At 44.6% G+C, this 27,955-nt stretch overlaps 1 protein-coding gene across 17 annotated transcripts in view; it reads right to left on the bottom strand.

Annotated features, from left to right (window-relative positions):
- ABLIM1 (actin binding LIM protein 1) overlaps positions 1–27,955 on the bottom strand; it is a 182,923-nt gene that overhangs the window by 133,590 nt on the left and 21,378 nt on the right. For all 17 annotated transcript variants that reach the window (XM_019555624.1, XM_019555631.1, XM_019555632.1 and 14 more), the window contains exon 2: positions 27,240–27,374. In XM_019555624.1, the coding sequence (XP_019411169.1) occupies positions 27,240–27,374 (135 nt within the window). The remainder of the gene's footprint in view (positions 1–27,239; positions 27,375–27,955) is intronic.

Here is a 27,955-nt window from a genome sequence, read left to right as displayed (position 1 = left end):
CAGGAGCGTTGTGCGGTTTCGCTCAATGCTTGTGAAATGCTTTGAGATCCGGGGGCGGAAGGTATGATAAAAACAGCAATTTTGCTTTTCAAACAGCAGAAGTTACCAGGTGTCTTAGCAGAAAAATAATGCTGGTACAGCTGGCAAGGGAACTTCCTCAAGGAATCCAATAAAAACTGACCCCATCCAACAGGACAGTTTCCCAGGGCTGCTGTGTGGAGCTAGACGTTTCCAAAGGCATTCTTCTCATTTCTCTGTGCCCCACAGCCGGTTTGCAGTCCTGGCCCCGTCCCACCAAGATCCTACCCAACTACAGCAGAAAGAAGATGAGCAGAGGTCAACTCCTTGCTTAGGAGTTAGGTAATGCAGCCACAAGCAGGGGTGACTGCATCTCTCTGACCGGGGCTCCCATTTCACAGAGAAGCCGACAGACCAGGACAGAGGAATCTTCTTGAATCCAGGCTCAAACACCTGAAATACTGATATCAACCTGGACTGCTGAAGTTTATATCAGGTTACATTAGTCAACAGAACAGCATCACAGGGAACATTATGAACTGCTCTGTCCTCCTTTTAATGTAGCTATGAACCCACACCAGCTCTGAGCTACAAGAGAAGCAGGGGACAGCCAGGGCAGGTCCAAGTTAGGACACTTCACTGTTGACAGGGCTCCTTTAAAAATACCTTTTTTTTGTAGAAAAGGACCTGGGGGTTACAGTGGACAATAAGCTGAACACGAGTCAACAGTGTGCCCTCATTGCCAAGAAGGCTAACGGCATGCTGGGCTCCATTAGTAGGAGCACTACCAGCAGATCAAGAGATGTGATTATTCCCCTCTATTCAGCACTGGTGAGACCACATCTGGAGACCTGTGTCCAGTTTTGGCACACCACTACAGAAAGGATGTGGACAAATTGGAGAAAGTCCATCAGAGGGCAATGAAAATAGGGGGCTGGGGGACATGACTTGTGAAGAGAGACTGAGGGAACTGGGCTTACTGGTCATTTCTAGACATGCTCAGCATTTTTTAAACCATGTTAAACAATTCACATCACGCAGTTTGAATCAAATTTCAATTTGAATTAAGGGTTAACAGATGATCATTGGCACCTCCAATTTACTAGTGTTGGAAGTAATTAGGAGGCAATAATACGCCTGTTTAACACTGCTGTGCTGTTACAACTATCTGAGAGCTGTGCAGCTGACCTGATGCCCCGTCCAGGGGAGGTTGTTGGCACATTTGACTTTGTAAAGCTTTGTGCCTGACTGGCTCCCTCGTGCTGCAAAAATCCAGTCAAGTTTCCCTCGAGGGGACTGATATTTGCAATGCTTATTTGTATATCTGAGTTCCTAAGGACTGTTTTTCCTAAAAGCAACGCTGTATATACATGTTAATTCATACTGTTTAACTTGCCTAATTCGGACTGCCCTAGTCTGCATTTAACTTTAAGTCTCATTCAGTGGATTAGTTAATTCAGATTGGAGCCAATTTTAATTCAAACTATAGTCATCCGTGTGTACACAGTGGCAGCTGCAGTCTGGGTTAAGCCTAGAAAAACATTGTGTCTATAAATAGCCATTTAGTGTGGAGAAGAGATGACTGAGAAAGGATTTAATAGCAGCCTTCAGCTGCCTGAAGGGTAGTTATGAAGAGGATGGAGCTGGACTGTTCTCAGTGGTGGCAGATGACAGAGCAAGAAGCAATGGGCACAAGCTGCAACAAGGGAAGTTTAAGTTAGATAGTAGGAAAAAAATTCTTACAAGAAGATAGTGAAGTACTGGAACAGACTACTCAGAGAGATCTCCGTCCTTGGAGGTTTTTAAGACCCGCCTAGACAAAACCTTGGCTGGGATGATCTTGTTAGTGATGGTCCTGCTTTGAGCAAGGGGTTAGACTAGATGACCTCCTGAGGTCCCCTCCAACCCTAACTTTCTACGACTCCATGATTCTACAACTCATCTAAATCACATGCTACTAACAGAGGGGTGGGAGGCATCAGTGTCTCAGTAATGCAGTACAGTAACTTGTTCCAAAAAACAAGCAAGCCAAGATGCAGAAGAGCTGCACCTCCAGCACAGTCAGTCCCAGCCTCCTCCCATTCCTAGTCCAAGGAAGAGATTGTCTTTATCAACACAGTTATATATTCCAGTCTCAGGGGAAGAAACCGTTCTAGACACAGAACAGACTTTTACTATTTAATATATTAGCGCTGTCTGGTAGCAGACACTACTTTGCAAGCACACTTCTCTTTTAAGAGGCTTTCACGTCCGGCTGGCGTTTCCTTGCGAAACAATGAATATTTTAGAAACTTTCTGCACTTTAGATTCAATCCTTCCCTCACTAAACACTTCTCCCCTTCCCCACCTCAACCCCAGCACTAGAGGATACCCAGGCTGCTTGTCTGACATTGCATAAATCGTCATCTGTTGTAGAAACACCCTGCCCTGCTTCCCTCGAACCTTTGAGATTGAGGGGGGTTTGCTTATTATACCTTATGTGCTGGGCCACAGCAACGATTCTGGGTAAATCTTTTCTGTGCAAATCCTTTGTCCAAAAGGAAGAAAAAGCAGGTATTCAAACCCCAGAAACAAGTCACCTCACTCAGCCACACTATACACCCTATATAGCTCATAATTAACTGAGCAAACAACAGAATATTGATCTTTAGAAGAAAACAAGGCAAACAGGAATAAAAAGATACATACACATGGGTCCACCGGACACATCATCATCATGAGAATAACTGTGATTCTGAAGCAGATGATTTTGAAACCCTGCTGCTTTTTAGTAAGTGTTTTGTAATCAACATACAAAAAACTAGAGCTCTTGGTTCCAAATTGATCCCTTTTATTAGACCAACTGGAAAATTGCAAGAATTGTGATTCAACACATACCCACACACGAGCTTCAGGTTCAAGTCTACCCTGCATGCATCAGATCAAGGACCTGACTACTCTGACTACTATTTCTATTTTTGCAGTTTTCATGGAAAATGTCACAGAATTTGTCCCAGTCCAAAGTGGGAAAGTTTCCACACAGCTCGAAGAGAATGCATTTTCTTTTCAGCAGTTCAGTTGCATCATTTGTGCAACATAAAGAACACGTACGGTATTTCACAAAACTCTCAGGGCTGCCTAAAAATCAGCTTCCTATTGGCAGGACCTCCCAGAAAGACTGATGTCGGATGGATTGCTAGTATCTGGGTACTCTGGTCCCGTCAGTGACTCTGCCTGTGGGGCTTATTCATTCAAAATTATGCAGGTTCTTCTTAAGTTGTGACGGCAAAAGTGGGTTTCCAGGATTTTGGTGGCATCTGGTGATTCTATAAGTTTTAAAGGGGGGGTTATTTGTATCTATATGGCAGCCTAAATATTAACTTCATCTTGATTTATACCTACCACAAAAAAGTTATCAGGCATTTTGCTTTTAGTCATTTCTCACTGCTCCACTGTGTACAGCTGAGTCACCGCATGTCCTTAAGAGAGACCACCCTCTGTAAGGCTGCATACTTTATTATTCAAGTTATCCTGTCTAATTTTTTTCAAAACTACTGATTGTGTGGAATAGCTCCAGTTATGAGGACTAAGCAATTACAAAGCTGGCAGCATGACAGATCTTTTCAGTCTTTTGGAAAACAGAGAAGAGGGTCATGGGTTCAGGCAAAATTAAGTTTGAATCTTAGTTCTGCAACAGATTCCCTGTGAAACCCTTAGGCAAGTCACTTCTCTCTCTCTCTCAGATCCTTATTAATAAAACTCAGATAATACCATTTCTTTGCCTGCTTTGACTCTTTAGACGGACAATCCCTAAGAATCTGCAAACACGACACATGGGACACAGCACTGTGTGACATCTGGGTGTTATGCAAGGATAACAAACTAAAATGCAGTGGAGAAATGAAGCAGGATTCTAGCAATGGCAACCCCTCGTTGGGTTTCACATTTCTGCATAAAACAGCATTAATACTTCATGTGCAAACAAATAACTTTTCACAGTAGCATTAAAACTACATGCAGCCAAAGCTCAATTACCAATGACATAAGAGAATTAGAGAGAACTATTGTTACAGCCCTGTTTAATGCTCCAAAAGCTGGTTTTCAGACATACCTCCAGAAAATTTGTTTTCTCCTATTCTGTTCTTTTCAGGTACTTTCTTCAAATGAACAATACAAAGTAATAGAAGGCGACACCTGGAAAATAACCGGGCCCCTGAGTGCTGTCATCACCTTTTCCTGACACAGATTATAAAAAGTGTTACAGGTTACATAACCCAGTGTGACCACTTTCTAACGCTGTGCTCACATTAAATGAATAACAGAATTTATCGTTTCCCGTAGTGAGCCAGAGCAGATGCTCTGGAAGGTGTAAAGCCTCAGAGGCTACTGAGCGCTGGCAGTTTCTTAGGTAATCCTTCCCAAAATTCTCAAGTTTGTATCTGGATTATACCCGAAACATGAAGACTTATAAGTTGATACACCTGTTGTAACCTTCATGCTAAGGGCAGTCAGCTTGTTGCAAAATCTGACCTAAAACAAGGCTGTGATTTTTCCTTGTTTCACTTCACTTTACTACAAACTTTACTGTGCTCTTATATCACACTTAAGGCCTGGGAAGACCAATCTATGTCCCGGTATAATTTACTCTAGATGTGAATATTGATGTATATTATATAAGGATAAGAAATTAATACATAGGCAGCTATCCTGGGGTAGCTGCACATAGCAGGTGGCTGTTACTATGACTTAGACACCTGAGCACATTATAGCCTGACTGCCTTGAATAAATGGCTGCCCTATGATAGATGTGGACAGATGAAACCTAAGATGGTACAATTCTTTCAGGGGTAACTCCCCACCAATATATGTGAAGTTTAGGGGGTTGTCTCATTTGTCCATCACTTTCTTACACCAGTGTAATGCTAATGACATGAGTGCAAACCTGTCTTCTTTCCAGGCCCTTAGCCACTTTTGCAAATCCTATCCCACACCACACAGAGGTTTTAGGTAGTGAAATCATTTGCAAGAATTAAAACCTTTGGCTGAAATGTCTCCTATAAGTGCAGTTATTAGTGCCATTCTCATCGTGGCCACCTAGGGATTAATCCAAGTATCTACTGTTGGCGTCAATAAAATACTCTTCTCTGGAGAGCGTTTGTATTAAAAATCAAAAAACAAGAAAAGATCCCCTTCCCTGCCATTCCTGTCTCTGTTCTCCTCAACCTGTTGTGCTCTTTGTACGTGGCCAAATGACTTCCAGTTAGTTCCTCTTCTGCTGGTCTGTTTTAGATACAGCCACAAGGTTTCTAAGGCAGCACCAGCTATGAGTTGAACATGTTCTCTGACCCATCCAGAGGAGGAAGCGTGTACAAAGCTGCGAGTCTGAGGAGCTGAAGGTTTTACAAAGGATGCGCCCTGACGGTTTAGCATGTGTGTTCCAAGTGCTAATCGGGGCTTTGGGCTGTGCTAGTCTAAAAAAGGGTCAGTCAGACCATTAACATCAGCAGCCAGAAAAACGCTGCTACAGCAAGCTGCTTTCACTCTGAGTCACAGACAGATAGGATCAAAAAAGATCAACGTGACGGGGGACCTGCATTTGCTATATAAACAGGAAGAGGAATTTGAACAGCTTTTTGCAACTTTGCAAAAGCTATCATTTTGACTGCAGATATGTTCCCCAGGCTTAGAGGATCTCTTTGGTGCACATCTTTACAACCATTCCAAAAATCTCACAGAAAAAGAGGGGCTTCTTGCTTTCATTTTCTACTCCAAGAAACAACTACCTGCCCAGCCCAATTCATACCAAATCATCACTGCCACTCAGTAAGAGGAGCCAGGGTGTGATCAACACCCATACGCAGTGCCATTACTACAGTAGTAGTTTATCATATTATCAGAGTACAACTATCATGTCATCAATGGCACATGAAGGGCACCAAGGTGATGACAGATAACATGGTACATCTGAATTTGGTCATGTGACTTTTCCATGATGACCAGAAAAAGAATTAATCCGCTCTGACAGTAATGATGCTCAATTTATGCTTGATTAAGTAAAAAACAAACAAACACACCAACAAGTCCTCTTTAGGCAGCATCCATCACAGGGAGAGTGCCCTACTGCCAAGAAGTATTCCTGCCAAACCATCTTACAGGGGAACAGGTGGCATTTCCTTTACAACCATCCCTGCCTGATAAGAAGGCAGGAATCCCATTTTAAGAGATCTGACCTCCCTTCTAAAAGACAAGACATTTCCACATATGCCTGCATTCACTGGAGTATCAGGAGCACAGTGACAAAAATTCACTAGAGGTTTTTTAAACCTGATTGTTCACTAGGGCTTCGGAAAAATCAGCCTTCGCTAAATGGAGGATGCCTCTCAAGGGACTTTGTGTTCCAAACATATGATCCTTCCCATCCTGTGAAAGGAACAGCTTGGATTACAGGCCTGTCCTTCACTGTACATGAAGAATACAGGCATTCGAGCTCTTTCACTACTGACATACATCGGGCTACTGTCACATACCCTTGGCAACTTAGTGGGACCAGCTGGACAATGGATATTCTTAGCCAAGTGTTGTCAGTTCTCAAAACTACAGGATTCATAACGTGTGGGTCTGTCCTGCTACCAAAGTTATCTTCTCAGGAGCTTAACTTTTTGCCAATATTCTCCAAGTGACTAAGATAATTTTTAAATTGAGTTTAACAGATAAGTTACTTCCAAGCTGTGATGGAGATGATGCAAACAAAAACAAAAGGTCATTATGGACTTTGTGCTATGGTCAGTTAGTAAGACACAAGACTTTTGTCTCTTGGAAGTAAGTTAAACTAACCTCCTGTTTTATCAATCAAAAAATACATGAAGGATCTTTGAAGACAGTGAAGTGTGGCAGGTAGGTTGGTGAGGATGGGTTCTACTTCCCTAATTAGCAGAGGTGAGCATCTTTCTGTAACAAAAAGACTACTATTTACCTTGGTACCATGAGTGCAAGTATTAGATAAGGTGCTCAGTCTGTTTTCAAGATGGGGCTTGGTTTCTTTCTGACATTTCTAAGCTTTACGGAATAATGGTTGATTGATCATCTCTTGCTGTTCTCAAGCACAGCCATATTCATAGAGGCTTTATTTCTTACCACATAATGGTTTTCTTGTTTGAAGGTAAAAAGGAATTTGGCAAAGTATCAATTTATCATTTACATCTAAGAAAATGCACAGAAAAATCTGTTTCCCTTCTAACAGGGAGCTTAACCGATTTTGTATTGATAGAGACAAGGTTAATGTTCTTACTAAAGTTTAAAGTTTCTACATTTCAAATGGACTAATTGTTCCCCTGTCTTGATTTCAAGTTTCTCTTATCAGAATTTGTCTTGAAGGCACAGCTGTCTTTGCCTTGGGGTTATTTAAGGAATGAGTCTATGGCAAAACAAGCAGCAAAAAGGAAGCAGATAAATATGACCAGTATTAGAAGCCATGTTGCAGAGGCCTAGAATAGGAATAATAGAAGCAGAATTATCAAAGGTCCTAGGAGTCCCATTCAGCAGTCAACAAAGGTTGCAAGAAAGATCTTGAGGGACTTTGCTGCCTTTGAAGATCCTCCTCCACCCAACACATGTGGTACACAGAAATTTTTATCTTGGCTACTCAACATAAATTTTGGTGTTCCTGGTATTGCCTCTCATTTACACAGGCATACATCAGGAGCAAGTCCAAACAGATCAAGGAAACCATGCCTGCATAAAACAAGTGCAGGGGAGGTTAGTGTCCAGACCAAATCTAGTCATTAGTGTGGGGCCGTGAGCTCATTGGGCTGGCTCTTCCATGAGTAGGATGTCCCATTTACTCTGACTCATGTACTTGGATACTCTGTATGGATCCCTCAGATGCTGTCTGGCTCCCAGGCAGCTTTTATCTTATTTCCTTCCTGATGCCTAATATCAGTCACATCTGGCTTCCTTCTCTCTGCAAAGTTTACCTTCTGTTGGGCTGGTCTGTGTCTTCCTTCCCCTTCATATTTGGTACATGCTGTTCAAATAGTTAAAACACACTTTGATTTCTAGCATAATTAACGAATAATATCTAGTTTGGTCCAAGTCCGAAGCTGCTTTGCCACCCAAGTGTAACCCAGCTACCTCAGATCTTTCTGCCAATTACTGATTTCATTCCACGGCTCATTCCCATTTCCTGGCCTTTGTGCCAAAATGTATCAAGTCATCTGTTCTTTTAAGTGCAGCTAAAACCGCAACAGTTTCTTATGCCTTGTCCTCCAAGTTACTCCTGGCTAAGGTGACCCTCAATCGTTGTTTAATATTTACTTGTGCTTTTCGATTTAAACTTTTTATGCTACCTAGTTTATCTCCAAATGCATGGTTCTCCCGTCCTCCCCTCCAAGAAGGGCAACACTAAGGACACAGGATCCTTAGTGGGTGAATGCTAAAGGTGCTCTTTACCAATGGAGATCAACCCAGAGCCTGGCCAAGACACTCGGATTGGATGCTGGAGAGTAGTTTTGACTGAAAAGCCTTATTGAGTTCACAGCTGCACCTATCCAGTTCCCATTATAGGATGGGAAGTCTACGGTAAAGAAACTGAGCTGCCTATTTGTTTGTTGCTAGTTAAGGGCTCATGAAAGGTGATGGATTGACAACCTGCCCACACAAATTTTTTTTTACATGCAGGGAGGAACAGTACAAAGAGCACAAAGCAAGACTCTTCTACTGTCCAACGTGGCTCAACACTCTGCTGATGAATTGCAACAAGGGGTGAGGGGGAAGTTGCTCTCCATTGCTCCTGCAACCATGCCTCTGCTGGTCATGGACGCAGTTGGTACCAAGTGGAAGCCCGGGAACCCCACGTGGGAGCATGTGGTGCATGACTAGGCAGCTGGTGAGTGGGGAGGCGAACTCCTGCCTTCGGGGGCGGGGGGGGTGAGCTCTGTGGGTGGGCATGGAGATACATGCAGGTGAGCGTGGGGAAGTGTGGGCCCCCTGCCACGTGCTTCCCGCATGATGCACAGTCCCTGCCACCAGTGGCAGCAGTTGCACCGGATGGCTGGCCCCTGGGGTGCTCATGGGAGAAGCAGGCAGAGCCCCACAGAGGCGCATAGCTCCGGCTGAGTCCTAAGAGCTGCACATGGTGGCACGGAGCCGGCCCAACCCAGCCTGGCCCACTGGCATGCACCTTTGACGCACACTGAGCTGGCTCCATGCCAGCACATGGGGCTCATGGCACTGCAGGCATGAGCTGTGCGTCATCAGGCTGGGCCATCTCTGTGCCCCCGTGTGGGGCTTTTACCGCTCCAGCAGGGAGCTGCACTTGGATGCATGGAGCCCATTCAGCCCAATTGTGCAGAGACCAGGAGCCATGGGGAGTCATGTGCCATCGGGCTGGGTAGGCTATGTGCCTCCACATGCGGCTCCCCACTGGAGGGCTGAAAGCCCCATGTGCATGGAGCTGGCCCAGCGTAATGGTGTGCAGCTCCTGACTGCAGTGCCATGAGCCCCACATGCTGGCATGGAGCCAGCCTGGTTTGCCTTGAAGGTGCATGCCAGCAGGCTGGGCCAGCTCCATGATACCATGTGCAGCCCCTGGGACTCAGCTGAAGCCACGCAGTGCCAGGGGCTCTGCCTGCAGCAGCCATGAGCACCCGAGAGCCTGTCGCTTGCTGCTGCCGCTGGTGGCAGGGGCTATGTGCAGTGGGGAGCAGCTGGGGATGTGTGGCGTGGGGTCCACACCCAACCACATAGCCCTGCACCCTCCCCCACAAACCACCCCCCCTTAACTACCTCCCCACAAACCCCACACACCCACATCCTCCCACACCTTCACAACCCCCATGCTCCCCACACCCACTCCCAACCACACCCCACACCTCCCCACACAATATACAAGAGTAATACTTTATTTGGAGCCATTATGCAATCACCTCTACATATAGTATACAAACACATGTACTGCCGAACAAAATTTTTTTTAATTAAAATTAAAATATGTGCAATAGATGCTTGACTTTTAGCATATGATTTGGGTTTTTCCCAGTCCCAAGATGGCACCCCCCCCCCCCGGGGAAAAAAAAAAAAAAAAGGAGTACTTCCAGGAGCAAGGGGAAGGATTTCTGGTGGCAAAGGTCAGGGGTTTTAGGGCAGGACTTCCGGTCCCAAGATGATGATTAGGGGGTGGGGCACCCGTGCTTGTGGCCCTCGACAGCTCAACAAGTCGTTAAGTGGCCCTCCACCTGAAATATTGCCCATCCCTGTTGTGAGACTTCACAACATTTAACGAGTATTTACTTAACTGATAGCCCAGAGTTTCAGCGCAGGTAAGCCTTCTGGTGTAATTGGCTTGCCCACTGATAACCAAGATCAACAGGACAAAAGCCAGCAATCAGATTTATGCTATTTTCTCCATTACATGAAAAGTGAAAACACAAGTCATCTTTCAAATGATACAATATTCCACAGAAGAAACAGCTTGGCCTCTGAAGTGCATATATTTCACCTTCTTTTGGGCACCCTAACAAGTGGTACTTCTGAGCTCAATACAAGGAGAAGAGCTACCATACTTGCTGTAGGAATTTGACAGTTTACCAAATGAAAGGCCAGTGTTGTGTGCACCATGCTAGAAACAATGGGGAGAATCATTCAGCCGTGTAAAATACCTCTCACATGAAGGTAAGCACGAGCAGGAGATCAAAGTGGCTTCTGGGGCTGGGGGAAATGAACCTTGTACAAAATGCAATCAATGAGAAAAAAGTTTAGCCTGGGAGAACTTGGCTATAAATAAGCTAAGCAAGGATGCAGTGGTCAGTGACAAGGACTCTACTTCATGTCTAAACTTTTGGAAAAATAGCCAAAGCAAGGAAATATTTACAGTACCCTTAAGAGAGTCACCGATGTTTGTGGTGAACTAGCATGAAAAACACGCCGATGAGAACTGAGACACTGCAGTTAGTATCATTAAAAGCACATATACTAGCTGTGCGCCAAAACATGAGCAGACAATACTCATATTATGCATCCCTCTCTCTCCATCATATACTTATTTCTGTCACCAGCACAACTACTGGAGATTTTCCATGGTAACCACCGCTTTCCCTGAGGGCCAATTTTTTAAAGATATCTAGATGCTTAAAGATAAAGGGCTTCAAAAGTACTGCGATACCTAGCTCCCTTTCAATTAATTGATTTAAAAAAAAATCTGTAGCAGAACCGATGGCAACATTTCATAATTCAACATTTTGCAAACAAAAGGAGACATTTATTACGGAAAACTCATTCTTGAAAGTTTTTTCAAATTGTCAACCTGCTCTTCTATAGAATTTCTTAAAGAACAAATACCTTGTTGTAGCCTTTCAACCACCCAGTGAAGAAATAATTTATTAAATGTTACAGCACATTTTACAGTAAATCCAACCCAGAGGTTACCATTTTGTTTGTTCACTATCCTTGCCCCAAAAGAAAATCTTGTCTATGGTGTAGGTCCGACAGTATTGGATGCAGGGCACGCATTCAAAGTATTTCAGTGAGGTCTGAAGGGAGTTCTAGCTTATACTTGGAGAGGGGGTGTAATGCCAGCAGGGGCCAGGAATACTGCTGAATAACTACTGGTACAGCAAGTCTGAATGAAAACTTACTGTTGAAGCATGTGTAGTAGTCGGCAAGAAATCAAAATGAGAAAAAACCCGCTCCTGTGGATTCCTGGTCATTCACTCACTGTGCCATGATCTTAAATAAGCCATTACATAAAACCAGTACTCCAAACAGCTCTCACATAAAACAGACCAAACTGGAGAGAAATACATGAGTCACGTTTGAGTTTCACATTGTCCTGCACGCTGGATCAGAGCCATCCTTTTGATGCAGTGTATTCCCACAGATAGAGCTACAATTATTTGAGTGATAATTAAACCTACACCAATATCCAGATATAGAAACTCATTAACAGCGGTGTGTTTACCCATGAACGAGTCACTGAGCTATAGCTCAGCAAACTAGTAAGCAAACTCGGGCCATGTAATTTAGAAATTGAAGAGACCGTGTGCCTGACATGGTAAAAGACACTGGTAAGGACTTGGGAGGGAATGGCTGTGGGGATTTTTCCACAATGGATTCAAACAGCGTGCTGCACTTGGGACTGAACCTTGTTTTTTAAAAATCTCTTTCTGCCCTGCTGCAAGTTTAACAACCTGTTTTCCTTGCACTTCCAAAAGTCCTTCCCAAGCCTACACTACAAAGGCTGCACTGACAAATCACTCTGGTTTATAGCTGTATGTTGACTGACTACCTTAAGAATCATCTCTATCCTGCAAAATTGCCTCTCTCAACAACATGCTGCTTTTTTACATGGAGCTATGAAATGGATCACTTTAGTGGGCCAAAGAAATCAGTTTATCAGATCAAAAGCACGTCATGGTCAGGTTGTTGTGAAGCAACCCAGCAGAAGAAGAAGTCTGCACTTGCAGCACTAAGCTCTTTCGGCAGCGTCCAGGCTGAGTGCATAGCAGACAAGATGACTAAGAGCAAAGCACTGTTTTGTTACTTTGCCCAGTCTTTGCAAAGGTTTTACATCAATGGATCTCTTACCACCTACAGGTCCACATACACATCAGCTAAACCTTTTGTTATGTTCACATGACAAGTTGAGACATGATGTTCAACCTGTAGCATGTTGCTCGACTAAGAAGAATCCCCCTGAAGTTTTTTCCCAGCAGGCTCCCTTATTCCAAAATACCCTCTGGTGAAATGCAAACACTAAATACATCTCTTACAAAAAGAACTAACTGCCAAGTCCAAGCCTAATTTTTTTCAGTCATCTACTACATTTAGCCAATACATCATACATTAATCACAACCAAGGAAGATGCATCTCACAGGAAGGATCTCACCTCAGTTTATGGTGTGGGGGATTGTTTCCTCAAAGACCTGCATCCATATGGGACATACTCTGCCTGTGTTTGCAGCTCTTCTAAGGTCCTCATCAAATCTTACTGAGCAAGACACCAACCCCCCACATGCTTTCCCATATCCCCATAATGGTGCCAAGCCCCAGCGATGAATCACCCGCAGAGGCTTCTTGGCCTTTGGTTTTCAAAGGGATCCAGTAACTTATTAAAATCTGACATGACATCTGTCAGCATTCATCACTGTCCAACTAGTGCAATTAATTCCATTTCCTGTCAGGTGGCGACAGACACCCGAGGCCTACCCAAATGAAGCTCAGCAGAACTGCCTTAAAACCTCCAGAGCAATGCAAGAATCCCCATTTTGCTCCCGCCATCACCAAACAGGATGAAATAAGCAAGCTGGTGTTTCCTACAATATCCAGTTCCTAGAATATCCAGAAAAAAACCCAGAATAGAAAATGTTTGCTTAGGCAAGCAGAAGAGAAACATGTCAGGGGAGACTGCAGATCATGTTTCCCATGGTGAAGTTTACTGGCAGCTCTCAAGGGTATAAACTAACCCTCTTTGCTAAGTGTTTGGAGAAAGGGGGCTGGATACACCTTTGCCGATGAACCGTACCCACTGAGCAGGGGGCAATCCTGGGAACCAGCAGGCTGCACTTCCAATACTGACTTGTGTGCAAGCTTCTAGAGGTTTGAATGAAAACTGGCAGCTTTTAGGGCAGCTGGAAGTTTCAGGGAACTGTGCATTTGCTAATTATGGGCACTGCCTGGATGCTGCTTCTTCCCAAACCAAAAGGTGTTGGTTTTCTTGACTGCAAGGCTTCCCTGCCAGAGCAGGGGACTGCGGTCCTTCTGCATCCACCCTGCTCCCTCCAGGCAAACTTCACAACCTCTAGGGAGCCGGTGCCTGTGGCAGAATCTCAGAGCAAGGCTCGCCACAGGTACAAAGAACCAATGCAAGAACATGATTTATGAGAGATGAAAAGATGAAACTACAAGTACACTGGAAATGGAGAATATTTGTCAGGCAGCTCGAACACGAGACGTTGACTGCACAGTAGCTCGTTCTTACCGTGCAGTAGTGCCGTGCGGCACAAAGCACGATGCTACTGCGCAGTCAGCATCACCTGAAAGCCGTTCAGCGATCCTACTGCAGAATAACTCCGGTTCCTGCACAGTCATTTAGTACTTGTACACACAAGTACTAAACGATGCACAGTAACAACTGCACAGGCAGTGTCTCATGTAGATGCGGCTGCTGAAATGGAGGTCCTGTTCCCTATCACAAAGAAGCTCTTTGCCCCCCCCAGTTTCTGCTTGCTTCCTACCAATATCCACATTCAGTTCCTCTCCTGCATTTTTGAAATTCCACGCAAATCTAACTTTGACTACTTCGCTTCAGTTGCGTCTCTTCCTCAAAGCTCTCCAGGGTTACGTGGGTGGAAGGGTGACCCTCTTTCTCTGTGGCCAATCCCAGCCGCTCAGAATCCATCCACCAATTCTCCCAGAAATAAATCACTTCTTCACTCTAAACTTCACTCAAAAAACCGAACTAGCTCTCTTTATTTTTGTTGGACTTCATAGCATGCACGCAGGAAGCTGTATTGGTCACCCCAAAGAGTCAGATGATGATGAATTAGGCTCCAAAAGATTCTGAGCCTGGCTTAAAGACCAGGTGATCTTTAAAAATAATGTTAAGTTAATTAATTCTTTACGTTTGCTATCTGGTGTTAGTGCATTTAGGATTTGTGTGTTCAAGTTTCTACAGTAGCCAGGACTAGAAATATACTTTTTTAAAGAAAGCTCAGCTCCTGAAGGAATAATTTGCTGCCAGAGGGCACAACTTCCAGAAAAATACAAAATATTATGAAAATACTAAAACTCAAGACAACATGATAACGGTTGGAAACACTGAAAGATATTTAAATATCTTTGGGCAGATGCTGTTCAACAACTTCATTAGCGACCTGGACGAGGGGGTGGAGAGCACCCTGTTCAAGTCTGCTGATGACACCGAGCTGTGGGGCAAAGTGAATCCACCGGCAGGCAGGGACCGCGTCCAGGCAGAGCTGGATAGGTTGGAGAAGTGGGCGGATCTGAACAGGATGCGGTTCAACAAGGACAAGTGCAGGGTGCTGCACCTGGGAAGGGGGAGCCAGCATTATGTTTACAGGTTAGGGGCTGCCCCTCTCGGCAGCACAGAGGCAGAGAGAGATCTTGGAGGCAGGATTGACTCCAGGATGAATATGAGTCGCCAATGCGACGAAGCAATAGGCAGAGCCAACCGCACCCTGTCCTGCATCAACAGGGGCATCACTAACAGGTCCAGAGAGGTCTTGCTCCCCCTCCATGCAGCACTGGTCAGGCCGCAGCTGGAGTCCTGTGTCCAGTGCTGGGCGCCGCACTTCAAGAAGGACGTGGAGAACCTGGAGAGGGTCCAGAGGAGGCCACTCGTATGGTTGGGGGCCTCCGTGGCCAGACCTATGAGGAGAGGCTGAGGAACCTGAATCTCTTCAGTCTCCGCAAGAGGAGACTGAGGGGGGATCTTGTGGCTGCTACAGCCTTATCAGGGGCCAGCAGCAGGGACTCAGGGAAAGTCTGTTCCCCAGGGCCCGCCTTGGAGTCACCAGGAACAACGGCCACAAGCTGAGGGAGGACAGGTTTAGGTTAGATATTAGGAAGAACTACTTCACGGTGCCTGGAATAGGCTCCTCAGAGAGGTGGCGCTCTCACCTTCCCTGGACATCTTCAAGAGGAGACTGGACAAGCACCTGGCTGGGGTCTTATGACCCCTGCCACCCCCGGCGCTCCTTCCTGCCCCTGGCAGGGGGTCGGACTCGATGATCTGTCTAGGTCCCTCCCGACTCATTGATTCCATGATTAAATACACAAGTTAAAATGAAGCACAAGTTGCTGTGTACGGACATTATATTTTTAAGATGAACGGCAGAACTGAAAGGATCACATGAGGAAGATTGCTAAGTTTAACTATTTAAAGAGTGAATATGTTCAGAGACGAGTGTATTTTGCTCAATATACTGTAGACCTATCAGCCAAGTTGCGTCAGCTTCTGCACGGAAGTCTGTGGGATTTCATGAGAGCTAGAAAGACAAGTTTGGATTTATTTGTGAAAATATGGAAGCTCGTTACGCAGAAGCAGTGTGGTGCCTGCTACAAGAGTTTTCACAATATTCCAAACCTTTTATCTGATACCCTTGAACTATTAATAGCCCAGCCTCTCCAGAATTCAATTTGCAGTGTTTTGTTCCCTCACATTATTTGATAGAGACTGAGGATAGACCAAAGGTCAAAGAAGTAATGATTCAAAGCACATTCCACACTATTGCTGCAGCGTCTGGTTTTTCTGTATGCCTGGACTGCACTCTAGTTTCTCTCCACTTCCACCCCGCAATTTCTCCACTCCAGTTTCTCTCCACTTTCTCCCCCACTTCTGCTTGGAGTCAGAGAAAAGCCCAAGGACCTAAACTTAGAGGTCTGTTCTTTTTTTTTTTTAAACCAACCCCCTTGGATTGTAGCTGGCGTGGCCTTCCACAAGTGCTCACGTAAATGAAAAGAAAGTGTGTGCCTGAAATCAAAACATGCTATAGAAGGTGTCTATAAGTAGGTAGCAATGTACGGTCTTCATAATAAGTTTGAAAGACATCTGACTCATGAGAGGGTAGTTAACATGGTTGTTCCATAATTATAGATACTGCCAGTGTTTATTTATAACAATGTTTCATCCTTACAGAGGAAAGCTAATAATTGTTCTTCCTTTAGAAACGACATTTTGGGTTTGGGAATGCTTCCAGAATTCTTAGCTTATAATTAGTAAGGGCATTATATGGTAATTGCCATTTAATAGCTGATATTTTTTATCACCCATCAACATTTCACCACTACAATCAGAATAAAGTATTTCCACCTATCATATCTTGCTGTTAGAGAGAACAGTACAATTTCATGCACTTACATCATGTGTTAGAGGCTGGAAAACTCTAGGTCATCACCCCTTCCTTTCTGACAAGATAAGAGAGAAAAGAGCTTCCTGAGTAATGAGTTGGAAACTGATCATATCTACTCATTTACACTTAGCATCAGAAATAGGCTGTCACTGTTTATAAATTTCTACTATTCTGCTATTTATAAATGTATGGGTAGAGCTCTTACTGCTTGTAAAGGTATAGTCTATTGTACTGATCGAGGAGGAACACAATGGCTAGGGACAGAAGTTACACATAAACCAGCTGAAGTGATCAGAAACTGGTTTAAACCTGTAGCAGAATAGAAGTTCAGTGCACATAAACCAGTTTCGAAATGGCTGAAGCTGGTTTAAGGTAAACCTGGTTGAATGTAGCATCAGACTTAATTGATTTGGGTCAAATCAGTTTAAGAAACTTCTGCCCCAGACCCCTTCCTGGGTCAAGTTCAAACACAGTCTCCCTGCATCGCAGCACGCTTTCCAACTCTGGGCTGGGCTGGGCTGGGCTGTCTGGTCCAGAGAGCAGGGCTGGCCCCACACCTCTGCACCCTAGCCCCAGCAATGAGGGCTGGCTGACATGGGGGTGGGGGTAGGGCAAGCCTGGCTGAAGATGCAGCCCAGTCTGCAGGGGGGACGGGACTGCCTCCCCCCCACCCCGGCAAACCCTGACTGGGTTCTGGGATCAGGGAGGGGGGTTAAACACCCCTTCCCCAGCTCTAACTTACTGCTGACTGCAACTGTGAACTACAAATTTCAGAGGCACCTGGAAGCAGAAAGAGGAAGTAATGAGCAACCCTGCAGAGTCCTGCTGTTGTGACCGTGGACTGCAAATCCCAGAGACCTCGGGGACAGCAGAAGGAGAGCTGTGCTCTAGCACCCCCTGGCTTCTGGCCTGAGCCACTGAAGCCATGTGGCTCCATTTCCTGAAGCAAAGGTAAATGTCTGTTTACTTCTGTTTCAATTTAAACTGTGCAGTTTAAACTAACCTGCAAGGACTGAACCGATTCAGCCTCGGGCTTTTTGACTGTCTTGACCTAGCCTTAGGATCATCCGGAAGGGACCTCACAAGGTTATCCAGCCCAGCCTCCTGCTCAAGGTAGGATCATCCCTGATTAAACCATGCCAGCCAAGTGCCTGTCCAACCTGCTTTTGAAAGTTTCCAAGCATGGAGACTCCACAACTTCCGTGGGTGGCCTGTTCCAATGCCTGGCCACGCTCATAGTCAGAAAGTACTTCCTAATCGTCAGCCTACATTTCCCCTGCTGTAGTTTGAGGTCGTTGCTTCTAGTCCTGTCACCTACAGCCACAGAGAAACGCCCATCTCCATCCTCTCTGAAACAGCCCTTCAAGTATTTGAAGACTGTTATCAAAACCCTTTTCAGCTTTTCTTCTCCAACTAAACTCTAATTCTTTCAGCCTTTCCTCACTTGCAGCATTACTTTGTAGCAACTGGCAGAGCTCACTGCATTGAAAAACACACCTTCCAAAAAACATTTCCCACTGCCCCACAGATTCAATTTTTAATCTAATGTCAAGTATTTTTATATCCAATGGATTCATCTTCCCAGTTTCTTCTCTTACCATTTGCAATGCGATTCAAGTGCAGTATAACCACCAGACAAGGGCAGAAAATCTGATCCCATTCCTCAGATAAGAGTCTAAGCCAAGATGCTGAAGTCTCTGCTCTACACATCATTATTTAGGGCCTGCTCCAGTGCATATTTATACACACAAGTAACTACACTTGGATGAACAGTCTCACTGAAATAAGTGCAGCTCGCAAGGGAAAGTAGTTACTGGTGCATACAAGCTTGCAGGAGCAGATCTCTCTACTCTATTTCTGTATAAACAAAAAAACCCTACAAGTTCTTTCCTTTTACTGACTTTTTTGTGATTAATTAATGATTAAAAAGCTGCCCTCTAAAATCTCTAATTCAGCATTCTTTTCTTCTCCTTTCCCCCCAAACACTCCCCCTCCCACTCCTGCAATGACTAATTGAGGAAAGCAAGGTCAGGATAAAATCTAAGCTGTCAACATATTGATCTCGAGCGGAGTTTAATGAACATTCAAACAAAAACAGGGTTTAATTAAATTTGCATTTGGAACACTAGACGGGGTAATTCCTTAGCAGAGCAAGCAGCTTTTTATCATGCAGCAGCCAAAGAGCGCGGCTTTAAAATAGGGATACTCAAGTGGTGCTGCCACAGACTTTCCACCTCCCTCCCAGCCGTCATTCTCTTGTTCACTGCAGCCAGCTGCTGAGTGACTGAGATGTTTTGCCTGTCGTTATGCAGGCACCGCTCACCTCCTTGAGGATAAGCGAGACCATTCCTAGCTCTCCCGCTCCTTTATCAGCTTTCCACTTAAGCCAGAAATAGACCTGTGCAGCTGAGGGACGAAAGAGCTGTAGAGGCATGGGTCTGAACCAGGGGAAAGAGTCGCTGACTGCAGCACATCTGGGGCCTGAGAGATCACAGCGCTCGCTAGAGGGTCTGCTTGTTTTTGTCAGGAATATTGAATGTTTGCTTCATATAGAGAGATTCACAGCCCCATCCACAAAAACTAGGATCCTGGAAATTTCCTCCTCTACTGCGGGGGGGAGCAGACAGCAAAGAAAGCGGTAAAGGCATGGGGGAATCCAGCGATAGGAATGTGTTGTGACAACGCTCCCAAGAGAAACTGCACAGAAGCAGTGAACCTTAAGCATGACTCAGGGAAGCTAAAACTTTGTGATTCTCCCTTGTCACATTCACCTGCACTGCTCACAGCGGAGTATATTCATACCTGTTTAACGGGATTCTGGGTTATCTGCTTCTCCCTGTAACTAGTATTATCACTTGCATGCATGACAAGCTACCAACTGAGTACCAACATCCCTCTGACTGAATTGAGCTATACATTAATACCAGAGTTTGGAATACACTCAACACTAAGGCCTAATGTAAAGTTACCAGGACAGATGGCAAATGGCTCAGACCAGGAATGTAATCCAGCCATACAGCAAATTAAACATGAAAATTTAGCATCAAGCCATCACTACCGGTAACACCAGAACTGGAATCACTTTCTGGAAGGAGGTAAAGCCCTCCCACATCTTGACTTTGCTAGTAGGATCAACCTGCTGGAAAGTGCTCTTACATTTCTGAGGGGCAGGACAGCAGCTTGCATATCCATGTAAGCTTGCGTCTAAACCAGCATGCTGAACAGGACTAGACAACCAAATACCCAGAACTGAGCAGTTCTGTTCCCATCATAAGAAGTGACTAACCATACTTTGCCAATGAAGGGTGTCTAACATAAGCTACTCTAAAGACAAATTCCATGTCAAATTAAAAAACAACTTAATTAAGAGGAAAACCACCCTGAAGTTTCTTGAACAGCTGTCTCCCATTCATACGGACCATATGGTTATAGAACATATGGCGTGTGAGTAACTAGCTAGCTATCCGTCTTAATGAAGAGGTGTCCCCACTTAAACAGAGTTGACAATAAACCAGCTCAGTATCTCTCTGTGAAGTGAGCCAGGGATTTCAGTCCAGTTCACGGAAGACAAGCTTCTGTAACTTGCACCCAAACCTCTTAAATACACCTTAAATACGCTCTCATCGGTAGTCTAGCAGGAGGCCACGGATTGAGCAGGCAACAGCAAGCGACACCCTCTCTCATACTTAGCAATGGGCCTTTCCAGGCCTCCCTCACCTGCAGATACAGGAACAGCCTGGTCTTTAGGGTCCTTAGTCTGATCCTTTCACAAGGACAAAAATCATGTAGATAAAACAATGGCAAAAATGCAGCCCCACATCTAATGTAGATGCCTTGCAGTGGTCCTTCATCCTGCCCCAGGTTACATTGGTTTAAGCAGTGCAGATCATATGACAGAAGATTAAACTGTCAACAGCTTACGAATATCTTCATAAACAACAGCCACCACGAGGCCAGTTATCAGCCAAGTTAAAAAAAAAAAAGTCTGTATTATATTAAAACCAACCTCCCAGCAGAACACTTGGTGTGTGAAGTCAGCGTACCATCAATGTAGGAAGACTTAATGGAAGTGGCAGTAAAATCTACTGAATTTGAGCAGAGGAGCAATTTATCCTACTTCTGCCTCTGCCCCAACCCAATACATAGTTCACAGTAAATCATTTAGGGCCAAACCGAACTCTTTCCCCCAACGGTGAGCAGCTTCTCAGCAAAGGTGCACAACCTGGCCCTCAAAAAACCCTGCTCCATTTTTCATCTATGAAGCAAATGCTGCACCCGGAGGGTCTCTCATCTTCTTAGCACAGTTTGTTTTGCAGGCTCCCACCATCAGCCAGGATAATAAAGATCCCCTTCTAGCTGACCATTTGCTTTGGGGGACCACAATGGGCTTGGATGGTTAAACACACCACAACTCACAAGTACACAAAACATATAAATTGCTTAATAACCCACATCCAACAACTCTCTCAACTATACAGTTTGTCCAAGAAAAGACATCACAAAAAATGTCCTTCCCTCTTGTACATGTTCTGGACTGTCACAGCTACAACACCATGCCATCCCTCCTTGACCTCATAATGCTAGTGACCACCGAGAGCGCGACAACACTGAATTTCAGGCAATGCCATTCAGAGAAGAAGGGTATTTACCTCCACAAACAGACAACCCTTGGAATATTTCAGAAAACCAATTGCATTTCTGGTGCAAAGAAATCCTCCCAGCTCTCCACAGATGTCCACTAGCTTTCCTCCTCCAGAGAGAGAGATCGCGCTTTTGAAAGAGCTACCCAGATATCAGCTGAAGAAATACTGCAGTACAAAAAAGAAAATCCCCACAAATCGCACACTATTCGTTATGACATGCCATCCTTCCCTGGAACCTATACAGAAGATCCTCAAACAACTGCAATCCATATTAGAAGTAGATCTAATTCCCAAAGGGATCTTCCCAGAACCACCCATCCTAGCCTTTACACTGGCATCAAACCTCACCAACCTCATCACCAGAAGCAAACTTCCTATGACCCTAAGCACACCGAATGGATCCAGACCATGTCAGGACAAGAAATGTAAAACCTGCCAACACATCTCCCACAATAACTATGCCCCACAACAGAACCATCACCACTGCTGGATCGTACACCTGCATCTCCAGAAATGTTGTACATCTCATCCAGTGCAGTGAATGCCCTGATGGAAACTACACAGAAGAAACCAAACAACAACCGCATATAGCAGAACGAACGCACACCGAAAATCTATCAAACAAAAACACCCAATTACCTGTGGGTACACATTTCTCACAGGACAATCGCTCTCTCAGTCTTAATCCTCAAAGGGAATTTACAACACACCTTTCATAGATAGCCTACAAACTTGAAAAATCTTGTGGATACAAAAAGCCATCGACTAAATACAGACACTGGATTTATGGCATTTTATAACCTGCCTGACATCTGATAACCCCTGATAACTGCTCTACATTTTACCAGCTACATTTTATCCCAGGTCAACAGTCCCCTCTTTTGTTCTCCCACCCCACCACCTGCCTGAATCACACCCATTGACCCCCATCCCCTCTGATCTTCCCTGCCACACATTTGCATTTTCACAGACCTGCATTTCACATATTGCCTTAAGCATCTATTCCACAATCACCAGCAGACTCTACCTATGCCTGAAGAAGGGTGCTTGGGCCTGAAAGCTTGTGAAGAATAATTTTTCCAACTATTCAGTTGCTCTAATAAAAGACACCACATTTACCCAAAGAACCTGGTCTGCCCCAGCTTTCCTGTCACCTTCCTGAACAACAATTTAAATGGCAACATTTAATTGCAAGGAAGACATTTAAATGATGCAATTAAAAGGTGTCAACTTTCATCTCGAATTTATGTACAAGGCTGAGAATAACAATGGGAAGCCTTTATGTTTCTGTTCTGCCTTCAGATGTGCACAAAATAAGAGACGGCTCTTAACTAAAAGCTGTGTTTGGCTGTTCCCAATAAGACTTCAAAAAGTGATTATTCTACTATTTGACTTTGTGTGAGAGTATACATACATCTGAGATGCATTATTTTGGGGCCTGATTTTCTGGACTGTCCTCTCAATTTGTCCATGTCATTTTCAAAGTGCAAATCATTTCAGGGTAGAGGACATATAGTGGTGCTGGGGTCCCATACAGACCCCCACTGATGAATGGACTGTCCGTACGTCTGTAACAGGTTCCATTGCCTTCAGCAGCCTCCTGCAAGGAAGACTTTACGCTGGACTTCACCAGGTCTTGGTTCAGGCATCAAATATTTTACAGCTACTTGTCTGTTACCACTCCTAAAAGCTTGTGAATTCAGAGATCCCCCACTCTCTCGAGATGTGGATGCAGTTCTGCATACAGGTTTTTGTTGTGTGAACATTGTACTGACGCATGTTGATCTGCTGGCTTCTAAGCAGATCTATTATTGCAAGTACCATGTGAATAGCAGGTATTTCAACACCCTTAACCTCAAGCTGCACTATGAAAATGCTAACGAGTCAAATCTCTGCTGACATAGGGACCTACCAAATTCGCGATTTTGCAGATTTTGCAAACTCCAGCCTTGCCTGTGAAAGCAAGCAATGCCCACAACATCCCCAGGGGAAAAAAGAGCAAACATATAAAAAATAAAGTTCTTGCTCCCCAAAGGGAACCAAGGAGCCTGCTAGGGTGGGGAAGGAGGAAGTGGGTGCTCCCCTGCGCAAGGGCTGCTGGCAAGATGACTGCCATCCTTGGCCCTTGCTGCTGATTGGCTGAGAGCTGCCTGTCATGTGGGCCCCACCCCTTTCCACCAATCAGCAGCAAGGGGTAAGGCAGGAGGACAGGCAGCTCTCGCAGCCAATCAGTGACAAGGAGTGGGGCCACCAGGACCCCTCAGCCAGAGGCATGTGGGGGCCTGCCATGCTCTACATGCAAATTGGGGGGCAGCCCTTTCAAATTTGGTTGGCCCCTAGAAATCCTTGATCTTCCAATAGCAAGAGGTAGTGCCCAAACACAACCAAATTGCCTTTCACTGCAGTGGGCCAATTTGGGTTTTAACCCCCTCCACAAGTGCAACTTGATCTGCTTCCCCTGCCTATCTGCTGCTCTGCTTTTTGGTCCCTGCCCCATCTGCTGCCCTGATTCTGCTTCCTTCCCTGTCTGCCCCCTCCCACATGTGCCACACATTGGCCACCCCTACTTTTATACCTCACTGTTTTACACCACTGCAGCCACTTGGACACAGTTACACCAGAGTAAAGCAGAGTAACCCAGCATTGAACAAAACCCCTTTGTCTTCTGTGAACTTCATATGCAGCTTGTATGTCCGTTGAAAACAAATGTGCAGCTTCCGTTTCTGTGCACATCCTTGAGAGCCTTCGTTGTATTGCTGATAATACCGACACAAATGCAAAGGAGCAGATCCATCATACCAGGGCATGACCACATAGTTGGAAAATAACAGCGTCTTCCCCAGCCAGCCAAGAGTCACATTTTGGATACTAGGACCAAATCTAAACTGGAATTTAGATTTAAAAACATTATTTAGTAATTGTAAAGATGAAAACATAATCCAAGTGTCTTGGTCCCACAGTTGAGAGTTTGGAGATAATATGTGTTCATGTTTTATTATTTCTCCATAAAAGGAAGGTTCTGAACAACAAAAAACGATCAAGTTGCATTTCTCTGGTTCCCCCTCTCCTCCTCCTATCACTGAATTAGAGGATCACACAGCAGAAGGAAAAAATAATCGGTTATCTATGGCCTATCAGCTGGCAGTGTAGTTTCAGTGCACAAAAGCCTTATGGCTCATTCTGTTTTCAAAAGTTTAGTTTTCCTAAAATACTTACATTTACAGTATTTATATGAGCCTCAGCAGCAAATAGTTAAAGTGCTTCAATACAGTTCAAGCTTCACTTTGGGCCCATGCCAAAGACCACCCCAACTGACCTGGCTCTCAGTGGGTCCCTGATCATCATGCGGGGTCAGAAGTGGCTGTATGTAAAGCAGTGGTCACATGACCCCTTCCTTTTCCACTGGCTATGGATGCTGGAGTGCCTTCCTACATGGAGCTTACGGACCACCTCACCTCAGACACCCCGGGACTAACTGCATTTCTGTACACAACTAGATTCATATAGTAAAAGTGACTTTGTATTAAATAGCTGCGCTGTATCAATACTTAGGAATCTCTTACAAAACTGAACTGCTGTGGAGTATCACAGGGGCCAGTCCTGCACCAGCACCAGTAACAGGCTGGAGCCAACATTTTCCCAGAAAAGTACCTAATTCTGGACAGCCAAGACCATTTTAGGCTCCTAAATAAAAGGGATCTAATTTGCAGACAGCATGTTCCTCAATATCCACTGCAGCCCATAAGACCCGTAGGTGGCTCAGTCTCTGAGAGGCTCAGGCCATTTACTGAGATACCTAAAGCAGGCCTTTTCAGTCTCTAACCTTAAATAATCTAAGTGAACATAATGCAGGTTAAATCACTTCGTCCTCAATAAACATGGGCCATGGGAAGCATAGGGGGAAAGAAATCAGCTGGACATTCTTCATAACAGCACAGACACAGAAGTACACAACCTCCATACGGGTTGTCAGCAGCTGCGTTCATGCTGTTTTTCTCCCACCTTTGTACCATCACCAGGGCAGCCTGCAGGGCAAACACCACCTCTCCCCTATCCACTGTAAAACTTCTGCCAGTGCAGCCTGAACCAATGCAGAACGCTTACACATTTCCCTAACAGAAACAGAGCAAGAGAGACAGCAAAGTGTTCAGGTGTAAGTAAATGTCATAAGACTTTGGGACCAAATGTAGTGACTACCAGCTGTACATGGGAAATCTCGTTTCAGCAGAAGCTGTGCCTTTTCTCCTAGATACACCACTTCTCCTACTCATTCTGCATACCGGGTTACCACCTCAGTCCATCAAATGCCCTCAAAGCCACAAAGGTAAAAACTTCATAATGAACCACAATGATATCTTGCACTTGCAGAGTGCCTTTCATCTGATGATCCTAACATTCTTTCCAGTCATTAATTAAAGCTTCTCAAGAGGCTTTCACAGTCATGAAACAGGCACCGAGAAGTTACTTGACTTTCTCAAGGACACATAGAGAGTCGGTGCTATATGCATGAACAGCTCACAATGTCTGACTCACAGGTCCCAGCTCTGACAGCTAGACAATGCTTCCTCTTTTCAACAAGCAATTGCTGGGACAACAGCGTTAAGAAGTCTCTTTTAAGTATCCAGGCTCATATATAGCACAGACTGGGCTCCTTTTCAATAATAAGTCATGCTGGATTTACTTTGTAGTGACAGAGCTTTCCAAATGAAGATCCCTTTCAAACATTCTTCTCTAGGGTATGAAGCCAGTTCCATTTTAGTAACAACTCACAAGACACCTACATCCTTCAGCAGCCAAGAGTCTTGTGTAAAACCCAGGTGAGTAGGTGATGCCACATTTCCCACCCCCCCAAACTCACGTCTAGTTTTCCCTCTCAGTGTGTGCGGGGGTGTGTGTGTGTGATGTCACTGCTTTTTAACCTAAGCAACTGGATAAAATTTGGGGTCCCACAGGTCTTCGATGCCATACTGCTTATTTGAAAATCACGTGCAAAAAGTTACATATCCTTGTATCCCTCAAACAAAAAGAGAGGGTTGCTAGCGCACTGTTCCAAAGAAATGTTCCAAAGAAATGTCCCTCACTCAGCCAGCGCTGTACACTAGTCCCTGATAACTTTTGTACCTTTTGTCATCTTGGTTTTTAACCAAGGATTGATATCAAGCTAACTGATGAAGATCTTAATATAAGCAGGCTTGGATCACGGCACAGGTGACTGACCGTATAGGAGAAATGGTGACAATGATTACATGCAGAGCACTGTACAAAGTATATAAAATTGAAAAAAATCTCAGTAATTTCAGTGTGACTTGTAACAATGGTCTGAAATATTCAGAGCAAATGCAATTATTCTGAGTCGATTATATTTTTTTAATGGTGATCGGTATGACAAAAAACAACAACAAGTAGCTGGCTGTTAGTTTCATCCATTTTAAATAAAAACTCTGCATACATAAATGTTTGCTTGGGGAATTTGTTCCTTTTGGTTCCACTCAGCTGGGTGCTCTTCTGCTTGTGACTCAGCCAGCTCGCCATTCATCTCCTTCACCTTCCCCGCCCACAAGGCCTAGGACTGTATTTTAAGCAAGACAGATGTCTTTTGATAGGCAACAGCTGCGGGTTGTTGGCTTCAAAGACAATATCCAAGATTAACCCTTCACCATTTATTCAGATGAACTGGTCTGAACCATTTGCACACAATGATCCATTTACTACAACTAGATGTGAATACTTTACCTTTGCAGGTGAAACACTTGATGTGAAAGTGTCTGGCCTGGACACGAAGCACTTCGCCTTTACACGGCTCCCCACATTTATGGCAGTGGATAACTGGCTTCTCAGCAGGGTGGTGAGGCTCTTGAGGATGTGCCACTGTAAGAACAAAATATATCACTTTAAGAAAAAGCAATACTGGGCTTTCTCCTCGCTGTAGAGCTCTCAGCTAACAGTGAGCGGTACAGCATTTCTCCACCACTCACATTTTTGGCTCACCAGCAAGTTACAGAATTTTTTTAAGAGTCTCTTACAAGTCTTCAATAAATTCCTGTTTTAAGTCACGCACGGTATTTTCTTCTGTATGACATGGGAGGGAATATGGACGGAGAAACAAAACTCCCATAGTGAATCCACTCACCCACTCTGTAGCTGGTTTTATTAGTACTGCCTGCCGTTCCAAAGGACATAGATAGGTGTGCATAAGATGTTAAACAGGAAGCAAGTGGGGAGGCAAAAACTGCACCAGCAGCACTTCAAAGAGAAATTCAGCCCCAACAAAATGAACAGAAACAGTATTACTGTACTCAAATGTTTTGGGAAGTCAGATGAAACAAGCCACTTGGTACATCAAATACTGAGTCAGGATCATGTCCAATGTGAGTGTTACGGTGGGGGGAAAAATGCATAAAAGTGCAAGCAGAAAACTAGCATATCTGAAGTTCGAGCAAGAGAGACCA

Source organism: Crocodylus porosus, unplaced genomic scaffold (assembly GCF_001723895.1).
Source record: "Crocodylus porosus isolate Cpor-Errol unplaced genomic scaffold, CroPor_comp1, whole genome shotgun sequence".
NCBI lineage: Eukaryota > Metazoa > Chordata > Crocodylia > Crocodylidae > Crocodylus > Crocodylus porosus.
The sequence above is the reverse complement of the archived record's forward strand: the minus strand, read 5'-3'. Positions and strand labels throughout refer to the sequence as shown.